Source organism: Mus caroli, chromosome 12 (genome assembly GCF_900094665.2).
Source record: "Mus caroli chromosome 12, CAROLI_EIJ_v1.1, whole genome shotgun sequence".
NCBI classification, from domain to species: Eukaryota; Metazoa; Chordata; class Mammalia; order Rodentia; family Muridae; genus Mus; species Mus caroli.
The window spans coordinates 98,554,013-98,572,297 of record NC_034581.1 but is presented as its reverse complement, the minus strand read 5'-3'; the positions used below and the strand labels follow the sequence as shown (position 1 = coordinate 98,572,297).

The following is an 18,285-nucleotide window of genomic DNA, read 5'->3' as shown; positions in this document are numbered from 1 at the left end:
CCACCTCTCTGTCAGGTCACCTCTCTGAACAAATGTCAGGTTTGAAGGACAGCACCCCCTTTCCTCTACCCAATCACATAATGCCAGGGTAGAGAGCCCCATATTATGCATCTTCATATATGTGTGTGTGTGTATACATGTATATATGCATACACATATACGTGTATGTATACATGTATATATGCATACATATATGGGTATATATGTATATGTGAATATATGTATGTATATGTGTGTATATGTGTATGTGTGTATGTGTGTATGTGTGTATGATATGTGTGTGTATGTATATATGTGTGTGTGTATGTGCATATATATGTGTGTGTGTATATATATATATACATATATATATATATAATCTCACTCAAAGCCCTACACTTGAGCATCACTTTCCTAATCTGTGCAGCAGGAAAGATTTTGATCCTGGCCCAGACTTTTATAATAAAAAAAAATCTCTTTAATTATTACAGCAGTATCACAATTTCTGGTGGTCTCCTGGGGTTCCCATGAACTGGGCATAACACGGGCTTCCTCTTATTTCAGCTTTGATATACAGGACACAGCCCCTCCATGGGCTGAGGTGGAGTCTTTAGCCTTCTTTCTGAATCATCCCAAACAAGTCTGTATCGGAGCATGGGATTTGTTTTTATTAAAACCTGAACTTGTTGTCTTTGGCACCAATCACTGAGCCTTTACACTCCTTTGGAAAGATCCATGTGACTCCTCCACTCTCACTGAGACATCTCATGGCCCTGCCGTGTGCAGGCAGAATCCTATGCTCTGTGTTGCATGATCTGCTTATTTTCAACCTTCTGGAATCATCTGTTACCTCATTCCCATTGCTCTAACTTACCAACTGTATTCTGCCTCAGGTCCTTGGCTCTTGCTGTCAGCTTCTGAGAGCCCAGTTCTGTGTCCATTTGTACAGCTCAGTTGCTTGTTCCCATGAATTCTTGGCACATGCAGAGCTGCCTCACTTCTGCTCTTACTGTCTCTGGTTTTCTAAATCTAGTTTCAAGCTATGTTAGTCACTGCTCAACTGATTGCATGCCCATTGATGAGTCATCCCCTCCCTCCCCATAGCTCTCCACAACCAGTAGAAGATTCTATATGTACATGAATTCCCCTGTTCTGGGATCACATGTCTTTGGGTCACATGACACGGGCCCTACTGTGTCTGGCTTCTTTCCCTGTGAGCATGTTGGCAGGCTCACACACAGGGCAGCAGGAAATGGCACCTCCCTCGTTTGTCTAATGCAGAAATAGTGTGTGGCCTGAGCAAGCTCTGCTCATCCATGCATCTGTTGGGAGACACTTGAGTCACAAGCCCTTTGCCAACTGTGAGAAGCATAGTGGATGCTGCCTGCAGTGCCTGCCATGTCCTTGCTTCCTGTTCCTCCGAGTACCTGCCTAGAGTGCAATTGCTGCATCAACGTTTCCTAAGATGCTGCACCATTCTCCATTCATCCTGCTGTCCAGGAAGGCTTGGAATTCTAGCCCTGCAACCACACGTCACTTAGATTGACAAGGTCTTGTCATATGCCTGCATTTGGAATCAGTTTCTGAGATGTAGCTGCAGGGCTTGAGATAGTGTGAGGGTGGAAGTGGCAGCCAGGACATTAATGGCTATTATAATTATTGCTGGTAGTATTACTCCCTATCCCATAGTGCAGCATGGCAGACATTCTCATGAATACTCAACCATTGTGTATTCATGAGACATTAGCAATGACCTCTGCAGATAGTTTGGTTAAAACCTCAAGGTGACTATATATTTGAGTTTCATTAGACCCAGTGTATCATGGGCAGAAGCAAGGAAGAAAGGACACATGTCATGTGTGAGACCCCGCCCCTCAGCTAATTCAATTGTTAAATGTTAAGAAATGAATGATCAGCATGTAGAAACCACTGAGTCATGCAGGAAGTTCCCAGGCATTGAACCGCAGTGAACAGCAATGTTTCCAGGCTCCTATCTTTCCCCTCCACAATCTGTCACCTCTACTGCACACCAGGTCTCCCTCTTTAGAGGCTTCTTCACCAAGGCGATATCTGGTTGGCAAGAGGCATGGAAAAATGTCAGCCCGCAAGAAATGAGAAGTAAAGCCTGATATCTATGTTGTAGACTCTCTTCTTAGATGGACTCTATGTCAGCCACAAGTTCCAGACCCACTGCATGAACATCATGAGATTTATTCAGATTCAAACGCCTTAGACATGTGGTCAGAGGTCCTAATGGATGGAGGGATACAGATGAGTTATGTCACTACCTATAGACTGCATGTGGTGGCCAGCTCAAGGTCCCGACTGACAGGCAGATTGTCATTCTGGGGACACTTGGCTGCTGTCCGTAGATGGTCCCTTGTTCTCTTGCTCCACAGTCATATGCATGGTATCTCTGTGGGCACCAAGAAGGGAATCCTGTGTGTGTGATTCTCTGCTGACCACAGGTCCACCTGCCACTGTGTGTTCTCAGGAGCCTTGAGGCTCAGGTGTGTCTCCACTTAGATATAAACCTTTCTCTCTGCCTGCAAGCCTCTGGCTGTGTTTCCTGACTCACAGGATTCTCCATGAACGCCCAGCACCTGACCCAGATGCATCTTGGCCTCCTCTCCTCCTCTATCTAGATTCTAACCTGGCTCAGCCCTTGAGCTCTATCACCCACTCCTCTCTCCAGATTTCTCCTGATGTTCCCTGAAGTTTCCCTCAATGACATTCCCCATGACCCCTGATCTACCAAGTCCTCTGCATTGTAGCCACACATGTTGCATTCCTAAGACAGGAGCAGTAGTTGACCCCTCCAAGGCTCCCTATGGCTCAGAAATGTTAGAGGATCACACAGGGCCAGACTCTTTACCATCTAGTGTCTGTTCTGCCCTTTACTTAAATGGACCTCATGTCAGATCCTCAGAAATGGTTCCATTGTTCTTCCCCCCCCCCCCCCCTCCCCAACACACACACAAAATTTTTCTTTTTGGTCATCTGACTACCACCACTAGCTCCTTATCATCCTATTCTTGTCTCTCCTCCTCCTCCTCTTCTTCCTTCCTCCTCTTCCTTCTCCTCACCACCACCACCACCACCACCACAGAGCTACCTTCTAACTCCAGGTCTCTTTGGATGCTCTCTGTGAAGCATCCAGAGTCTTATCACTACTACTGTGACACTGCAGAAACAGACTCTTTGCTTGGTGAAAGTTGTCCCTTTGTCATCAGGGCACTTGGAATACCATAATGTCTAGCTGTGATTCATGGGAAAAAATGGCTGAGGTTCTTGGTGCCTCAGTTTCCTCCTCAGTAAAAGGAACTCATAATAACATATGGGCCACAGGAGTCACAGAGTGCAATTGGCATTGTATATGTCCCTCTTGTCACTAGAGGCCACCTCCTGCCCACAGGAGCTGAGTGAACACTGCCTGGACACTTTCTGTGCAGGTATAGGTTTATTTACTGTTTGCTCCTACCTATTCATTTTGGGTGATGAAGATGGAGAACTCCATCTGGGAAGTGGAAGAGAGACAGATTTCAGGCCCAGGAATATGAGCTAGTGATGCCAATGGGATTGATGCCCGACACAGACCATCCACAGTCCCTTGTGTATGTGTGACCACTAAAGTTAATCAACTTCAGTGAACAATTACAAGCAGATCCCAGCCAATCAGAGGATAGAAGCCAAAAAGCAAATCAAACCTGGAAAGAAGCCCCACCACTTGAAAAGATCTAGTTTCTTAAAGGGTTGGAAACCTTGCCCATAACGCTAATGATCTCAGACATTGGGTCTAAAATAAGGTACAAGAATTCCCTGTCCACCTTAACAATTTTAGGCTTAATTTTTGCAGATTGGACGTTATATCGGGCTATTGTGGTGGCATCTGCTTCTGTGTGTGTCTCAGTAACATCCAGCGCAGCCTGGTGGATCATCTGTTGGGAGAGAAACACATCACGCACTGGAGACCAGGGAGGGCAGGAGAGGGGTCTGGAGCAAGCAGTGTGTGCTGACCTCACTGCTGGGGAATTTCCTTGTTCCTTCCCTGGGCTCTAACCCTGCATTTCCAAGTCTCTGCTCAGGCTGTGAGATGAGGCATGCCCTTGTTCTGCTTAGTGTCTGAATCTGTGCTGTTCCAAATCACTACAACAGGAGGACAGGAGCAGGCAGTGGCAGGAGTTTCCTCATATGCAGCCTCCCAACAGCCCCACCGGGAACAGCCAGGGTGCTGGCAGACAGTGTAGGTTTCTGTTGAGGCTTGGTCTTCTGCTATCCATCGTAATGCTAAGTATGGACTTCCAAAACCTGGCTGTTCTGGAGAAGAGAGAGCCTATATGTAGTCTAAGTGAACCTGTCCCCAAGTTATTTCTGATGGGTAAATAAAGATGCTAAGAGCCTGGCAGAAGAAACATAAATGGGACTTAGGTTTCAAGGGCTTGGGGTCCAAGGGAGAGCCACAAGGAGGAAGAAGTGCAGAAGGAGAAAGCAGAAGCCACCATGGGTTCAGCATCAAGAGAATATAGCCCTGCGGGTTGTCCAATTGGAGTTAAGAGAAGCCCAAATGAAACATAATAATAACTCGGGGTATCGATAGGAAAGTAGGTTCTAATAACATTGAGGCTAGGCTTCTGCCCAGCTATTGTGCTGCTTAAGGCTTATTTAAATATATAGATTGGGTGTGTCTTTCATTCAGGAACTTAAATAGTTAAGGCCAAGTAGAAACCTTGCCTGAGATTAAATAATTTCTACAACAGGTTTCAACATCTCTCCTACTCCAGCCTCTGTGATATTCACCAGCGTTGCACAGGGCATGATTTCACATTTCTAGACTGCAGTAACCTGCTGGTCACATAGTAATGGCACAGCACTGCATTGAAGAAGCTGAAGCTGGATGTGCTTTGGCCCTGCAATGGATTGTGGGTGGCCCTGTAGTGGATTGTGGGTGGCTCTGCAGTGGATTGTAGGTAGCCCTGCAGTGGATTGTGGGTGGCTCTGCAGTGGATTGTGGGTAGCTCTGCAGTAGATTGTGGGTGGTCCAGCAGTGGATTGTGGGTGGCTCTGCAGTGTGTTGTGGGGAGCTGTTCAGTGCAGCACAGGTTGGGACCCATGTGGTCTAAAAACAAGCACAGGCACTTTCCCTATCATTGACTTCTGGATGTGTTAAAGTCAAGATCTTAAAGAAGGGATTGGCTTCACACGCTAAGATGGAGTAACTAGGCTATGAGTTATCTCTCCCAGGCTTGAGGAATCTCAGTCATGCAGGTTTTCTCACATACTGAACATTTCCACATGTCCTCATGGCCTGAATTGTCTACATTCAGGACCCAAAATGACTGACCCTGTGTTTATTGTCTTACCCGAGAGACTCTTATATTTTTGGCTCCAGTGATCCCAGACAGGTCAGCCTGTGTGGAGAAGACTTCCTTGATACCCAGCTCTGGAAGGATGTCATTTAGGTTGTAGCCTTGTGATAAGGAGAACTTGGGCAGGGAGAGTTCATCTAGCAGCCTGAGAATAAAAACAAGGAAGGAAAGAGTCACTGGAATCTGTATCCACCCAACACAACTTATGTCTGAGGGGTAGCATTCAATAACAGCCCTCTCATGGGAGCAGAGCCCTCTTTCCACCCATGCCTAGACCATGAAAGTCTGTTCTTCCTGATACATTGATTATCCATTAGTACCTGAGAGTGTTTACAGTGGACAGGCAAGCTGGCTTTGTATTAGCTGTTCCTTGACTGAGAATGCTTTCCTCTTAGATCCATAAAATGCAGCCCTTCCCTGCCATTCTGTCCCTCAGTCATCACCTCATGACCCTACTCTTCACACTGGTCATTGCATCATTCTCCAACTTTCCTCACCTTTGGTTGTCCTTCTTATCCTCACCACTGCATTCAACCTGACCTTTAACTTATTAAATAATGATTAGTTCTAATTTCATCCCCATATTCTCTCTTTCTTTATTACAAGATAACCTACAAGGATGAGAATTTCTGTTCACTCATCTCTGATACTCTCTCAGCATCAAAGTCCTAACTTGGCACATAATAGGTCTTCAGGTGACCATTTCATGAATCATGAATAGATGTCTGATAAGAAGACGGCTACACAGGGCAGAGTTTCTCAAAGTTGATATATCAACAAAATTCCCTCTGCCCTCTAAAGACACATTCAAGACTCCTTGTCATTTACAGCCTGTTAGAGACACAGAAAATCTCATTCCTTGTTCAAGCTCATCTCATTTTGTCAAAAAACACTAACCAGAGTAAACGCAGGTGCCCAATCAACTGAGACAGAGGAGGGAAATTCAACTCAACTCTTATCTGTTCCCTGCTGACACTTAAATCATTACGCTGGATATAAGTGAGAATCTGGGGTACAGGGACACTGGCCATCAGGACAACAGCTTTACAGGGATCAGGGTCTGTTCTGGGTCCTGGATAAGCACCTGGGCCTCAAAGATTTCCTCCATTTCCTCAGAGACTGGGGTTGTAAGCTATCTTCCACATACTGTATCCTGCCCTTTTCAGGGAGGATGAACAGGAAGCTGGCATTGCCTATGTAATTCAGCTCCAACACAGTGCTTTGCATCTCCTCGTCCCAGAAGTAGTTTGTGGTTAGCTCCTCGGTTTTCATCATGGGCACGTTCACGGTCCTGTTCCTATCCAATGTGAAATTTCCCAGGAATGTGTCTTCAGGGTCAAAAGTCACGTTCCAAAAGCCTAAAGATGAGGCAAATCAGATTGTAACAGCAATAGAAACACTCCACTTTCTCCCCATCTATGCTCAGCTTCTGAGTTGTGACAGCAACTCATCCATCTTTAGTCACTCAGAAAGTCCCTCATGGTGGCATACCCTTAACTAGATTAACTTTGATAGGTAGACTAACTGGTAGCAATAAGGATCCAGGTTTAGTTTGAAAAGGGAACCTCAAAACTACAGCCTGGCTACTTGAGCTCCTGACATAGGTATCTGGGGTGCAGTGTGTAAGAGAGACCAGAGTGAAGGTGGGAAGACTGGAGACAGTGGATACTTGAGGGTCCCTTCTTCCTCATGGGAACCACATCTATAAGGCAATGGCTTGTGAGACAGGTTTTAGGCAAAATATAAGAGCAGAGACTGCATTCTGCCACATCATGAGCAGTCCATGATCAAATAGATTGTGGGTTAAGACATGGGTAATGTCGTCATCACACGCATGAACTATGGCCACCCTGAGAATCACTGATATCAGCTCAGGCTTATCCCAGATCTCTAGTTTATGACCTCTCAACCAATGTATACTGTGGAACTTGGTAATGAAACAATATCTTGGCCTTGGAATCTAACAGCCTAGACATACATCAAACCTCACACCAAGCAGCACTTGATTTTGTGTCCTGTGTGAGTTGAAAGAGCCATGCCTTTCAGTCTAACCCTTCATGCAGTATCTCTGCTTCTACCATTTGCAGCCCACAGAAGCTCTAGTGCAGTCCTGGCCTCCTGGCCTGCTGGCCTCCTGGCCTTCTGTCCTTCTATCCTATATTTCCCTGGTCACCTTGATTTTCTGCGTATAGTCCAGGCCTTCCCTCACTCTACCCTGGACTAACTTTAATTAACCCAAGATGCACCCCAGATCTGGTTACATCATGACTTCTGTCAGGCAACAATATCTGGGCTGTCACCTTTCTGGTCTCTATCAGGCAGAGAGTGGTGGGTGTTAGATCCCTGGATTTTCCCTGACTTCTCTTACACATTTTGTCTCCAGCTTAGTCTCCAACTATCAACTACCCAAGTCCCATTTGATTCCCTGTCCAGGGAGAGTTTGGGGATTATTGACATTTTAGGATGTACATTAATTTTATAAGAGAAAAATTCCATGATGCAGCCAGACACTAAATACAGACCACTGTGTGGCTGACACTCCACTTCTCTAATGGAATTGCCAGTCTCTGCTTCTCCATGCCTAAGATCACTGCATCATACAATAGGCTCATGGGAGATGTCTTCCTATATATAGGAACTCTCCCCAATTCTCCACTAGTTTGGGGTTATGCTACTATCCCCTTTAAGATTAGTGTCACAAGTCTCCTTTAGGTCAAGAAGTCCCAGCCCACCTAGACCCTGATACAGCCTGAAGCTCTCCAGCAGGGCTGGATACCTCCTATAGGAGTACATTAGAAATGCCTGCTTTAGGCAGACTTAGGGATTCCATTTTTGTAGACAGTAGCCATAGCTTTGGCCTACTCAAATCTGACTGGCAGTGGAAGATATGACATTCTGCTAGTCAGTAAGTTTAAGTCATAGCCCAGATCAGCCTTCTTAGATTGACAGCTCAGGGTTTCTGCTGGGCACGTCTCAGGATCTATATTAACATCATAAAAAAATATCAGAGGAGAAGTAAGGGATGTGGGTATTAAGTACTTGGATGCACATAGCTCTAAGGATGTGAGTTACAACCTCTCCAGTGATCAGTGGTTCCCAGCCAATATCCTCTCCCTCCATTCACCAACCAGTGACCACTCTCACCTTGAAAGTTGAGGAAATTCACTAGTGCCATGGATGTGTTCCTATGCAGGTCTGAGACCAGTTCCTTGATCTTCCCCTGGGTCTGTTTCCTCACATAGTCATTGATGAGCTTTCTGGCCTCACGAGGCCGCTGGAAGTCTGCTGTGAAGGCTTCAGTGTGGTACAGAGCCCTTGCCTTCTCCTTGAACTCTGTCAAGATCTGCAGGTGCTTATCAATAAACAGGGCGTTACCTGCATTGATCTGAACCTGGTTCTCTGGCTGAATGAGCATTTGTAGGAGATGCCCAAAGTTCTGGTGGATATCTGCCTCAGGGGTCTCTGGGAGGTTAAACTTGAGACCTTCTAGAATCTCTTGCAGGGTCTTGCCCTTTGCTCCCAGAGACAACAAGGATAAGACAGATGAGATGCTAAGTGGGGAGAAGACAACATTTTCATTTGGATTCTTCAAAGCCAGCTTCTTGTAGAGGCTGAAGGCAAAGTCAGTGTTGATGGAGGCCAGTGTGACACTGTCCAGTTGTATTTCATGGTCTCTGTCTTTCTGGACTGCAGTGTGCTTTCCCAGTTGCCCATCTGCAGTTGCCCAGTAGGTGACAGAAGGACAGATCCCTGCCATCAGGAGCCCCAGAGCTACAATGAAGGCCATCTTCTGTGTTCTCCAGGCTGAAAGGAAAACATCCTTTGAGTCTGGGAGGACCAGCTGCTGCTCTGAGCATTGTCTAGGTCTCCCATCTGGCTGGCATTGTGCCCTGCTCTGCTGCTCTTCCTGCCTGTATGGGAGGCTCTCTGATCTCTCAGATGGCAGTACTTCATCACGAGCTCCCTTCTACCATGGAGGAAGTGCTACTGCAGAAACCAATTTTTCTATTTAAGAGAACCAGCATTCATAAAGTGGACAGATCATTCCAGCCTCACAGATAAAGGGAGAGAAAAACTCAGAGCTGGGCTCAAGACATGAGTAATCTTAATGTCTCTTCTCATTTTCTGGATTCCCATTAAAATGCAGGAGCCCTCTTCCTCTGCACTTGGCCCCTCTCCTGTTAGTAAGCTCCAGTCCAGATTGAAGGAAAAGACCATGGACAAATTTTGTAAGCTATGACTTAGCCTTACATCCAGAAATCATATATAAGAAATCTCAATGCAAGCTGGGCAGTGGTGGCGCACGCCTTTAATCCCAGCACTTGGAAGGCAGAGGCAGGTGGATTTCTGAGTTCGAGGCCAGCCTGGTCTACAGAGTGAGTTCCAGGACAGCCAGGGCTATACAGAGAAAAACTGTCTCGAAAAACCAAAAAAAAAAAAAAAAAAAAAAAGAAATCTCAATGCGCCAGGCTATATCACTGGAGATATCTGGCTCAGTGCCAAAGCCCTGCCACCCCCGAGAACAGCTCTTATAAGGATGAATAGGGAGAGGCCCTTTCAATCCTGCCATGGTACTACATGGCCTCAGGCTTGGAAGGCCTCCTGACAGGTCCAATAACAAATGTTATTGGTGTCTCTGATACCTGTACCAGACTTCAGTTCATCTGTCAGGATGGCTGTGTGGTGTCAAGCAAACATCTAGATCTCTCAGGAAGATCGCTGAGTGGCCCAGTGACATAATTGGCCAAAGTGTCTGGCTCATCACAGTGTGGGAGTGGAGGTGGATAGTGTCCAGAGGGCCAACTCATCCATACTCCCCTGAAGTAGTGAACATAGTTGAATCCTGTGATCATGGTAAACAAGGCCGCCCAGCTGTAGCTTCTGTCCTGGTTGTAAGGGAGTTCAGATGGGAAAGTAGATGAGAGAGGAATGGAAAGGCAAGAAAGAATAGGGGAAGAGAGGACAAGACGGATTATGGAAGAAGGAGGAGTGAGGAAGTGCAAGGAAGAGAGGGCAGGTCAATAGGAGGGGAAGGAGGGGGTAAGGATAGGGAGCCGAGGGGAAGATGGAGGGGAGAGGAGACCAGAAGAGTGTAGGAAAATGGAAAACAGGGAGGGAAGGGAGGTGTTGGAGCTTTTCCTCATGTCCCCAGGGCAGTGACATGTCTGCAGAGGAGCCAAGGGCTTCAGCTGCCTCATCTTCAATCAGATGGAAGCAACCATTTCTCTGGGAAAGCAGTCAGTTATGTTTTGATCCAAAACGATTTCCGCAGAAAATGGGCTAGTGTGTTTGTGATGGAGAAGCCTTGGCTCAGTGGCTTGGCTGTTGCTTTCATTTCTTTCTAGGAGAGAATATAGCCCTTTTCTTGGCCATGGATTTACCAAGGAATTGTGGTCTCTGACCCCTAGACATCTCCTGTCTGATGTGAGCATGGTAGTGATGCCACCTCTCCCAGAAGGATTCTGTCACAGTTCTGTCCCCTCCTGCCTCCTACATCAGCACCTGGATTAGGCAAGGTCTCAGTACATCCTGTCAGGGGAGGGTCAGAAGGAGCAGGCTACATTCACTTTCCATGAGCATAGCCCATGGTACCTGTACCTTCCAGAGCCATGAAGAACCAGACAAGAGAGAAATTTTTACGCATTACAAAAATATCCTGATTCAACCTCAGTTCCCTAAGAATAAGTTCTCGCCTCCCCTGAACCAAAACGGTAGGTCATAGCCAGTAACACAACTCCTGGGGAGGCTCCTTTGTCTGTCCCCAAAGAGAAGGTTCCCTGGGTACCTGTAGAGCTGAAGCCAGTGGCCAGGATCACTTAGATGAGTCCTGATGTGTGGCTTTGTTGCCTTCATGGAGTGTTTTACTCCTGCATACTGATGCCCATTTATATCAAGGAACTCCTTCCTCCTCTTAGGAAATGCTGTCCCAGACAAGCTATGCTCTCTGCTCACACTTGAGATGGACTGACAGGATGATTTGTGGTGAGAATGACTTAAAGACTCTGTCTTGCAGACACACCTCCTGGTGAGGAAACCCTCCGAAATGTTTTAAACAACAGGTTGGCTGGATGTTCTCATTGTGGCTTCTGTTTCTATAATAGTTCAAAGGTAAGTATGGAACAGGTATGCAGTCAGGGCAAATGACAGTGTACACTTGTCACTAGGAAGAGCTGCATCTGAACTTTGTTCTAGGCTCCCCAAGTCACCTCAAAAAAGTAAAAAAGAAAAAAAAAATACAACTCTGTCCATGCACCTCTGTTCTTTATGGAAAACCATAGAGTAATAATCACATGTCTCAATGTTGACAGGTCTTTGCCTGCTTCTAGATTACTATCCTTTCTGCCAGGATTGGGCACATTCTAAGGAGAGATGTGCTCTACACTGTTTGGCTAACAGATTTTTGAAGGCAAGCCACCTGTGCTTAGTAGAGGAGGCAGGAGGGGACAGGACTGTGACAGAGTCCTTCTGGGAGAGGTGGCATCACTACCATGCTCACACCAGACAGCAGAGGAGGAAATCTGAAAGGAGTCTGTGTCTGCAGAAACTGACTGGCTAATGAGAATTTCACTTCAATAAAGAGATTGGAGTCTTGCTGGTCCATCCAGATGCCCATTAACTTCCTGTGTGCTACGTTCTCTGTAAAGAGAATCTCTTGTGTAGTGTATGGAAGCCTCACCTAATGGCCTATTATCTAAGGCAGGAAATAGGTGTTGAGCCTTTTGGTAGAGAGAGATGAACTCTGGGATAGAGTCAGGTGCGGCAAGAGATACACCCTGGGCTTTGAGGAGACAGATCATGAAACAGAAGAGAGGTAACCAGCCTTGTGGCAGAACTTAGACTAGTTTAAACAGGATAATTGAGTTACAAGCTAGAAGAAATGATCCAAACTTTGTGACCTAAGCATTCATAAATAGTGTCTCAGAGCCATTATTTCAGGAACTGTGGCATGGTGGAACAGATCACAGTTGCAGTTCTGGCTCCATGAACATCCATGTTTTGCCTCCTGTGTGTCAGAACCAGTGCCTATGACAATAGAAACGATGACCCCAGCAGATGATTAGCTGCAACACCAATGCTAAGAATGACAGCTGATGACATTGTGAGCCTAGAGAGAAGCTTCCCCCATGTTGATGCAGCTGCCTCTCTCAGGTATCCACCCATGCCTTTTAAACTTGCCTTTATCTGTGACTTTCTTTTTTAAAGCTATAGTTTTTGTGAAACTGCTTCCACATTGAAACATGGAATTTGGGTAACAGAAATTTGTGGTCTCTGACCACTGCCTGGCAAAATGTCTCCAGAATAAAGTATGCCTTTTCCTTCACTCTGAGAGCTTTGGCTTTTGTGTCAATAGTGGTGTAGACACTCAGTAAACATGTGTTCGGTCCAAAGGCACTGTCTCCAAAACAGAAGTGTGGGTCCTCAAACAGGAAGGACTTTGGCTCCACAAACAAAGCCTAAATATGGGTCTGTGTGAACCAGAAAAGAGGTGTATGGTGCATTGCTATTTGCCAATAGGCACTCTAATATTTCCACAAAATCTGCTACTTCAGGTGAGGGACCTAGTTCCCTTCCATGTAGACAGCCTGAATCAGCTCAAAGATCCCTTCCCTGCTGCCATGTAAAACCTGTTTTCTTCTCTGATATTTTCCTTTTTCTTCTGCCCCTAGGAAAAGGAGAGCACCTTGGATATTTGATCTCTAATTATGCTTTTTCTTCCCCACTAGGTTGCCTAATTTGATGACTTCACTGGATTTCCTCTGGTTCAGAAACCAGGGAGAGAACCCTGGGCACCTTCCACAGGGTCCCGTCCATCCTAACAGAATGGAAGTGCCATTTTTACATACTTCTGGGAGCAGATCAATTGATTTGGCTGCCTGCTGCTGCCTACCATATTCAACTGCAAATTTTAGAGTTGGACTTCCCAGGTGTTTTTCTCCTCCATTGGGCTGCCTAGGTTTATGTCAAGTCAACACAACTATGGCCAAGTTGTGAAGAACAAATCTTGACTGAAAATGCCCTCATGAAATCTGGTTGTTGGCAAACCTGTAGACCATTTCTTAGGGCTTAGCCCATTGTGGGTGGTATGATTCCTCCCTGGCTGGTGGTCCTGGGGTTTTATAAGTAAGCAGGTTGGGCAAGCCATGTAAAGCAAGCCAGTAAACAGCACCTCTCCATGGCTGTTGCACCAGCTCGTCCCGAATGTATTCTGCAGTTTTTGGGTTCCTGTCTTGATTCCCTTCAATGGTGACCATTGTGTAAGACACAGAAATGCTTTCCTCCCCAACTTGCTTACTGGTCATTGTGTTTCATGACAGCAATAGAAACTATAAGTAAGGCATCCCATACTCTGCTCACTTGTTTGTTCTTTGCTACTTGTTTAAGTGATGTTTTGTAGCTGACACATCAGTGTCTGTCTCTCTCATTGGGTCTCTGGAGACTGCTGTCTCTCTATCTTTCTGGACTCCTGGACCCTGTTGAGCAAAAACTCTGCTGGTGCATTAAGAACCTTCTGCACTCACTCCTGGATACCCCATGCTTAGCATCTTTCTGAGGATTCTCTCTTCTGGGGACACACTTAGACTGAGTCTGTCCCTTCAGCAATTAAGAGCATCAACCAGCACCAATGTCTCAGTTCCAATGCTAAAGGACTCTTCCTCCTGGAGTGATTCTTCAAGACCCTTTCCTAAGTCTCTTCCATGTCCTGCTTACTCTGAAGTTCTCCACTGCCACCTTTTCAAGGTTGTCTTTCTTCTGCATGCTCTGACCCTCTTACTTGCTCAATCCTGGGCTCTTCCCATTCCAAAATGGAATCTTCAACGCCATTGCTTGTCTCTTTTAGTCTTTTTGTTACCTCAGAATTAGAACTATCTTTGAGATTCACTACCTTCTTGTGATTATTGGCTGATATGCCTTGGCCCCAATATAAGGTTGGCAAACAGTCTCAGCAGGCAGTAAATGGCTGCTGAGAGATCTACCCACTATTTGACTATCAGGTTCACAGTGGTCTTTGGCAAATTTTGCCAATGTGCTGTCAAGTAGTGTCAGATGCCCTTTGTTTTGGCTTTTCTTTCTTTGAACTCCATTCTCATCCCTCTTTGGGTGACTCAAGGCATACTCCACTTTGTCCTGATAATGGCCAAACCTCTTCCCAAGACTAAACAAAACCTAGATCTCTCTACTCCCTCTCTTTTCAACTTTGATAGAGGAAACCCCTCCATGGACACCTACTTGACCTAACCCTACAGAGACCTCACTCCTATATCCCCCACATGCACCCTCCAAACCTTCTTTGCCCTCTTCGCAGTTCTGCTTGAACTTCTCTTATTTCATCACCTCTCATGTGGGAGTGTTCATTGGTTCAGGGGCTGCAGTCAAGAGATTAGCTGGATTGTCAGAGACTTGAAAAGGCATGATGGGAAAAATTGGTGAGAAAGATATCTCTGGGAAGAGTATGTGGGTAGATCTCTCCAAATGGGAAGAAGATGTGAAGATTCTTGTCTCCCATATAAACAATCACCAGAAGCTGATTTCCAGTGAGGAGGATCTACAGAAGATAGGGTGACCTGTTTTTTTGGACAGTTGACTTCTTTTTCTAATCATCTCTCTCATTACCCAGTGGATTTATGACCAAAGATGCCATGCTATCAGAATGGAGCTCCTCAAGGTTGACTAGCTACAGCTGCCAGTTGAGGGCCATATCTGCTAGTAGCAGAGACCAACACTGAGAACTAGACATGGAACCACTCCCTAGGGAGACAACTCAGCAATTTGGAGGGAGGTTGTCTACACTGAACCATTTCATCCACGGTAAGTACAATGTTTTGTCCTTAGTGGGATACATATTTATTCTGGTTATAGATTTGCATTTCTTATATGTTATGCTTCTGCAAAAATCACCATCCATAGATTTACAGAATGTCTTATCTATACACACAGTGTTCCACACAGTATTGCTTCCAAGGAACTCATTTCATAGCCTTCAAAGTACAACAGTGGGCCCACAATCATGGGATTTTCTGGCCTTACCAAGTTCCCTCCCATCCCGAAGCAGATGTCCTGATAAAATGATGGAATGGCTTTTTAAAGAAACAGTTATAGTGCCAATTGAGTGACAGCAGCCTGGAAAGCTGTGCCAAGGTACCTTAGAGGGAATATATACTTTGAAACAGCATCAAATGTGATGTATATCTTCTCTCATTGCCAGGAAACACGGGTCCTGGAATAATGTATAAAAAACTGGATAGTCCCACTCAATATTATTCAGATAACCCACTAGAAATATTTTTGCTTCTTGTTCCTGTGACCTTGATTTCTGATGCCATATCCATTTTGTCTCCAGACCAGGGAATGCTTCTGCCAGGACCTAGAACAAACATGCCATTGACTTCTATATATTTGTACATTGACGCTCAGATGTTGCCCAGGTTACTTTGGCCTTCTGATGCCCTTGAACAAATACGTTAAGAAAGGAACAACAGTGTTAGTAGAAGTATTGTTCCAGATTACCAAGGGGACAGTGGATTGCCTCTCCGCAATGGAAGTAACAAAGATTATGTCTGGCATGCCGGAGAGCCTTTAGGACATCTCCTGGTGCCACCATGTCCTAAGTCAATGGGAAAGTACAACAGTCTGATCCAGGCAGGATGACAGAGGACACTGACCCTTCAGAAATGAAGGTCTGTGTCATCCTCCAGGAAAAGAGCCAAGACTGCTGAGAGGGGAGGAAAGGCATAGGAGCAGTAGAGAAGGTGTTGACAGGGACCAGTGACGGCCACATGACCAGCTGCAAAGATGAGTGTCATTGACATGGTGTTTCGGTCACTTTTTGTTAAGAATGCATTTGTGAAGCAATATGCATGTGAGAGATATTAAAAAAGAGAAAAGAATGCATTTATAAAGATATTTGTGTTTTCCTTCTTCAAATTCTCCATCCTGTAATGCAATGTAATATTCATTCACAGAATATCAGTGATTAAAATGTTTACATTTGAGACACTAAGAGAATTTTCCTCAAGCAACAGTGACATCAATTCTATAGTTTATACTGCACTTGTGGTTATATGAAAGATAGTTATATTGTTTGGGGCATAATTATGACCTGGTTAAATATGTAATGAGTTTGCAGTTGAATATGGGATAGCTATACCTTTGAGGCATATGACTTGGTGGTTGCTTTTATGTGGACATTAAGCATGACTTGTGAAAAACAATTGTGTGTCAAGTTGAAAAGTGTGTGTCAAGTTGACAAGTGTGTGTCAAGTTGACAAGTGGTAGAAGGGTGCTGACTATTCTTGGTTGTCAAATTGACTGCATATGGAATTAACTAAAATCCAAGTTGGTGGTAACACCTGTGAGGGATTATGATTCTTAATAAAATTAAATTTTTATTTAAATCATTTGATGTGGAAAAACTCACCACAGCTTCTACTGAAAGCCTATGTAAAGACCTTGGAAGCAAAAACCTCCCCCTTTTCCTTCACTGGGATTAGAGCATAATTCTGGATTCTAAAACCAAGTGGAACATCCAGCCTCAGGAATTGCACAACTTCTAGATTCTTGGACTTTCTTTTGGAAAACATCCAACTTTGGAGGACTTGGACCATACATAGCCTGTAGACCACATAAGTGCTTGTCTTAGTCAGGGTTTTTATTCCTGCACAAAACATAACCAAGAAGCAATTTGGGGAGGAAAATGTTTATTCAGCTTACACTTTCACACTGCTGTTCATCACCAAAGGAAGTCAGGACAGGAACTCAAGCACGTCAGGAAGCAGGAGCTGATGCAGAGGCCATGGAGGGATGTTTCTTACTGACTTGCTTCCCCTGGATTGATCAGCTGGCTTTCTTATAGAACCCAGGACTACCAACCAAGGCATGGCACCACCCAGAAGGGGCCCTCCCCACTTGTTCAACAACTGAGAAAATGCCCCACAGCTGATTCACATGGAGGTCTTTTCTCAACAGAATCACTTTTCTCTGTGATAACTCCAGCCTCTGTTAAGTTGACACACAACAAACAGTACAGTGCCCTTTCTCATTATAGATGTATTTTATAAATTTTATTGCTCAGGAGAGGAATCCTAACACATGAAACTTAACACCACATTCTCTTATTATGCTCATTGATGAATGGGTATTTACAAGGACTAAATAATAGCTCAAGATGATGTAGCTCTATGAGTCCCCACTCTCAAAAATCATGTGATCATCATCAATGAGTTAAGTAGACTCTTTATGACAGTGCTGGCTTTTCTGTGGGAGTATTGACTATCACTGGCATCTCATGGATAACATGTGGGTAGCAAACTGNGAGAGTGTCATTGGCTTGAGTTCTGAAAAGATGGTCCNAACTTTCNNTCCTTCCTGCTTGGATTTTGTCCAGTTTTATCATAGGAGATAGAACCTTGCTACATAGTGAAGTGTTATGGTTTGAATGTGAAATGACCCCAGAGGCACAGGCCTTTGATGTCTTAGCTTGTCTTCCAGCTGGTGACACTGGTTTAGGAGCCCAGTGGCCAACTTTGACCCAGAGCTGTGAACTGGAGGGTGATAGCTGGATAGTTTCCTGCTGAGAGCTCTGGATTCCTGAGCCTTCAGATGGAGTGGGCTGATCCCCCACTGCCACCACTGATTTGAACTGGCCCTGACACCTTACTTGTTCTGACAAGAAACCAAGAGCCAAAATACAAACCCTTCTACCTTCAAGTAGCTCCTGTTATGTATTTGGACCCAGCAACAAAGGAAACATCTGATATAGCCAGACTGGCCTTGTGCTTCCAGTCTCCATGTTTTGGGCTCTCAAGTGCTGGGATTACATGTGTGTACAGCCTTGGCTGTTACAGTTCTTCTGCTGGCCTCAACTATCCTCCCTTCCTCCCCTCCCCTCATATCCCTTGCTTTTCTCTATCCCCCTCTTCTCTTTTTTAGTCTCCCTGTTCCC

General features: G+C 45.2%; 1 protein-coding gene across 1 annotated transcript; it reads right to left on the bottom strand.

The window, feature by feature from the left end:
- Positions 1 to 3,716: 3,716 nt before the first annotated feature.
- On the bottom strand, positions 3,717 to 9,132 carry LOC110307045 (serine protease inhibitor A3A). The gene is made up of 4 exons (XM_021179255.1): positions 8,490 to 9,132; positions 6,430 to 6,703; positions 5,340 to 5,490; positions 3,717 to 3,917 (listed from the first exon to the last, which is right to left on the bottom strand). The coding sequence occupies exons 1-4, from the start codon at positions 9,130 to 9,132 to the stop codon at positions 3,717 to 3,719; spliced, it is 1,269 nt and encodes a 422-aa protein (XP_021034914.1).
- Positions 9,133 to 18,285: the final 9,153 nt, after the last annotated feature.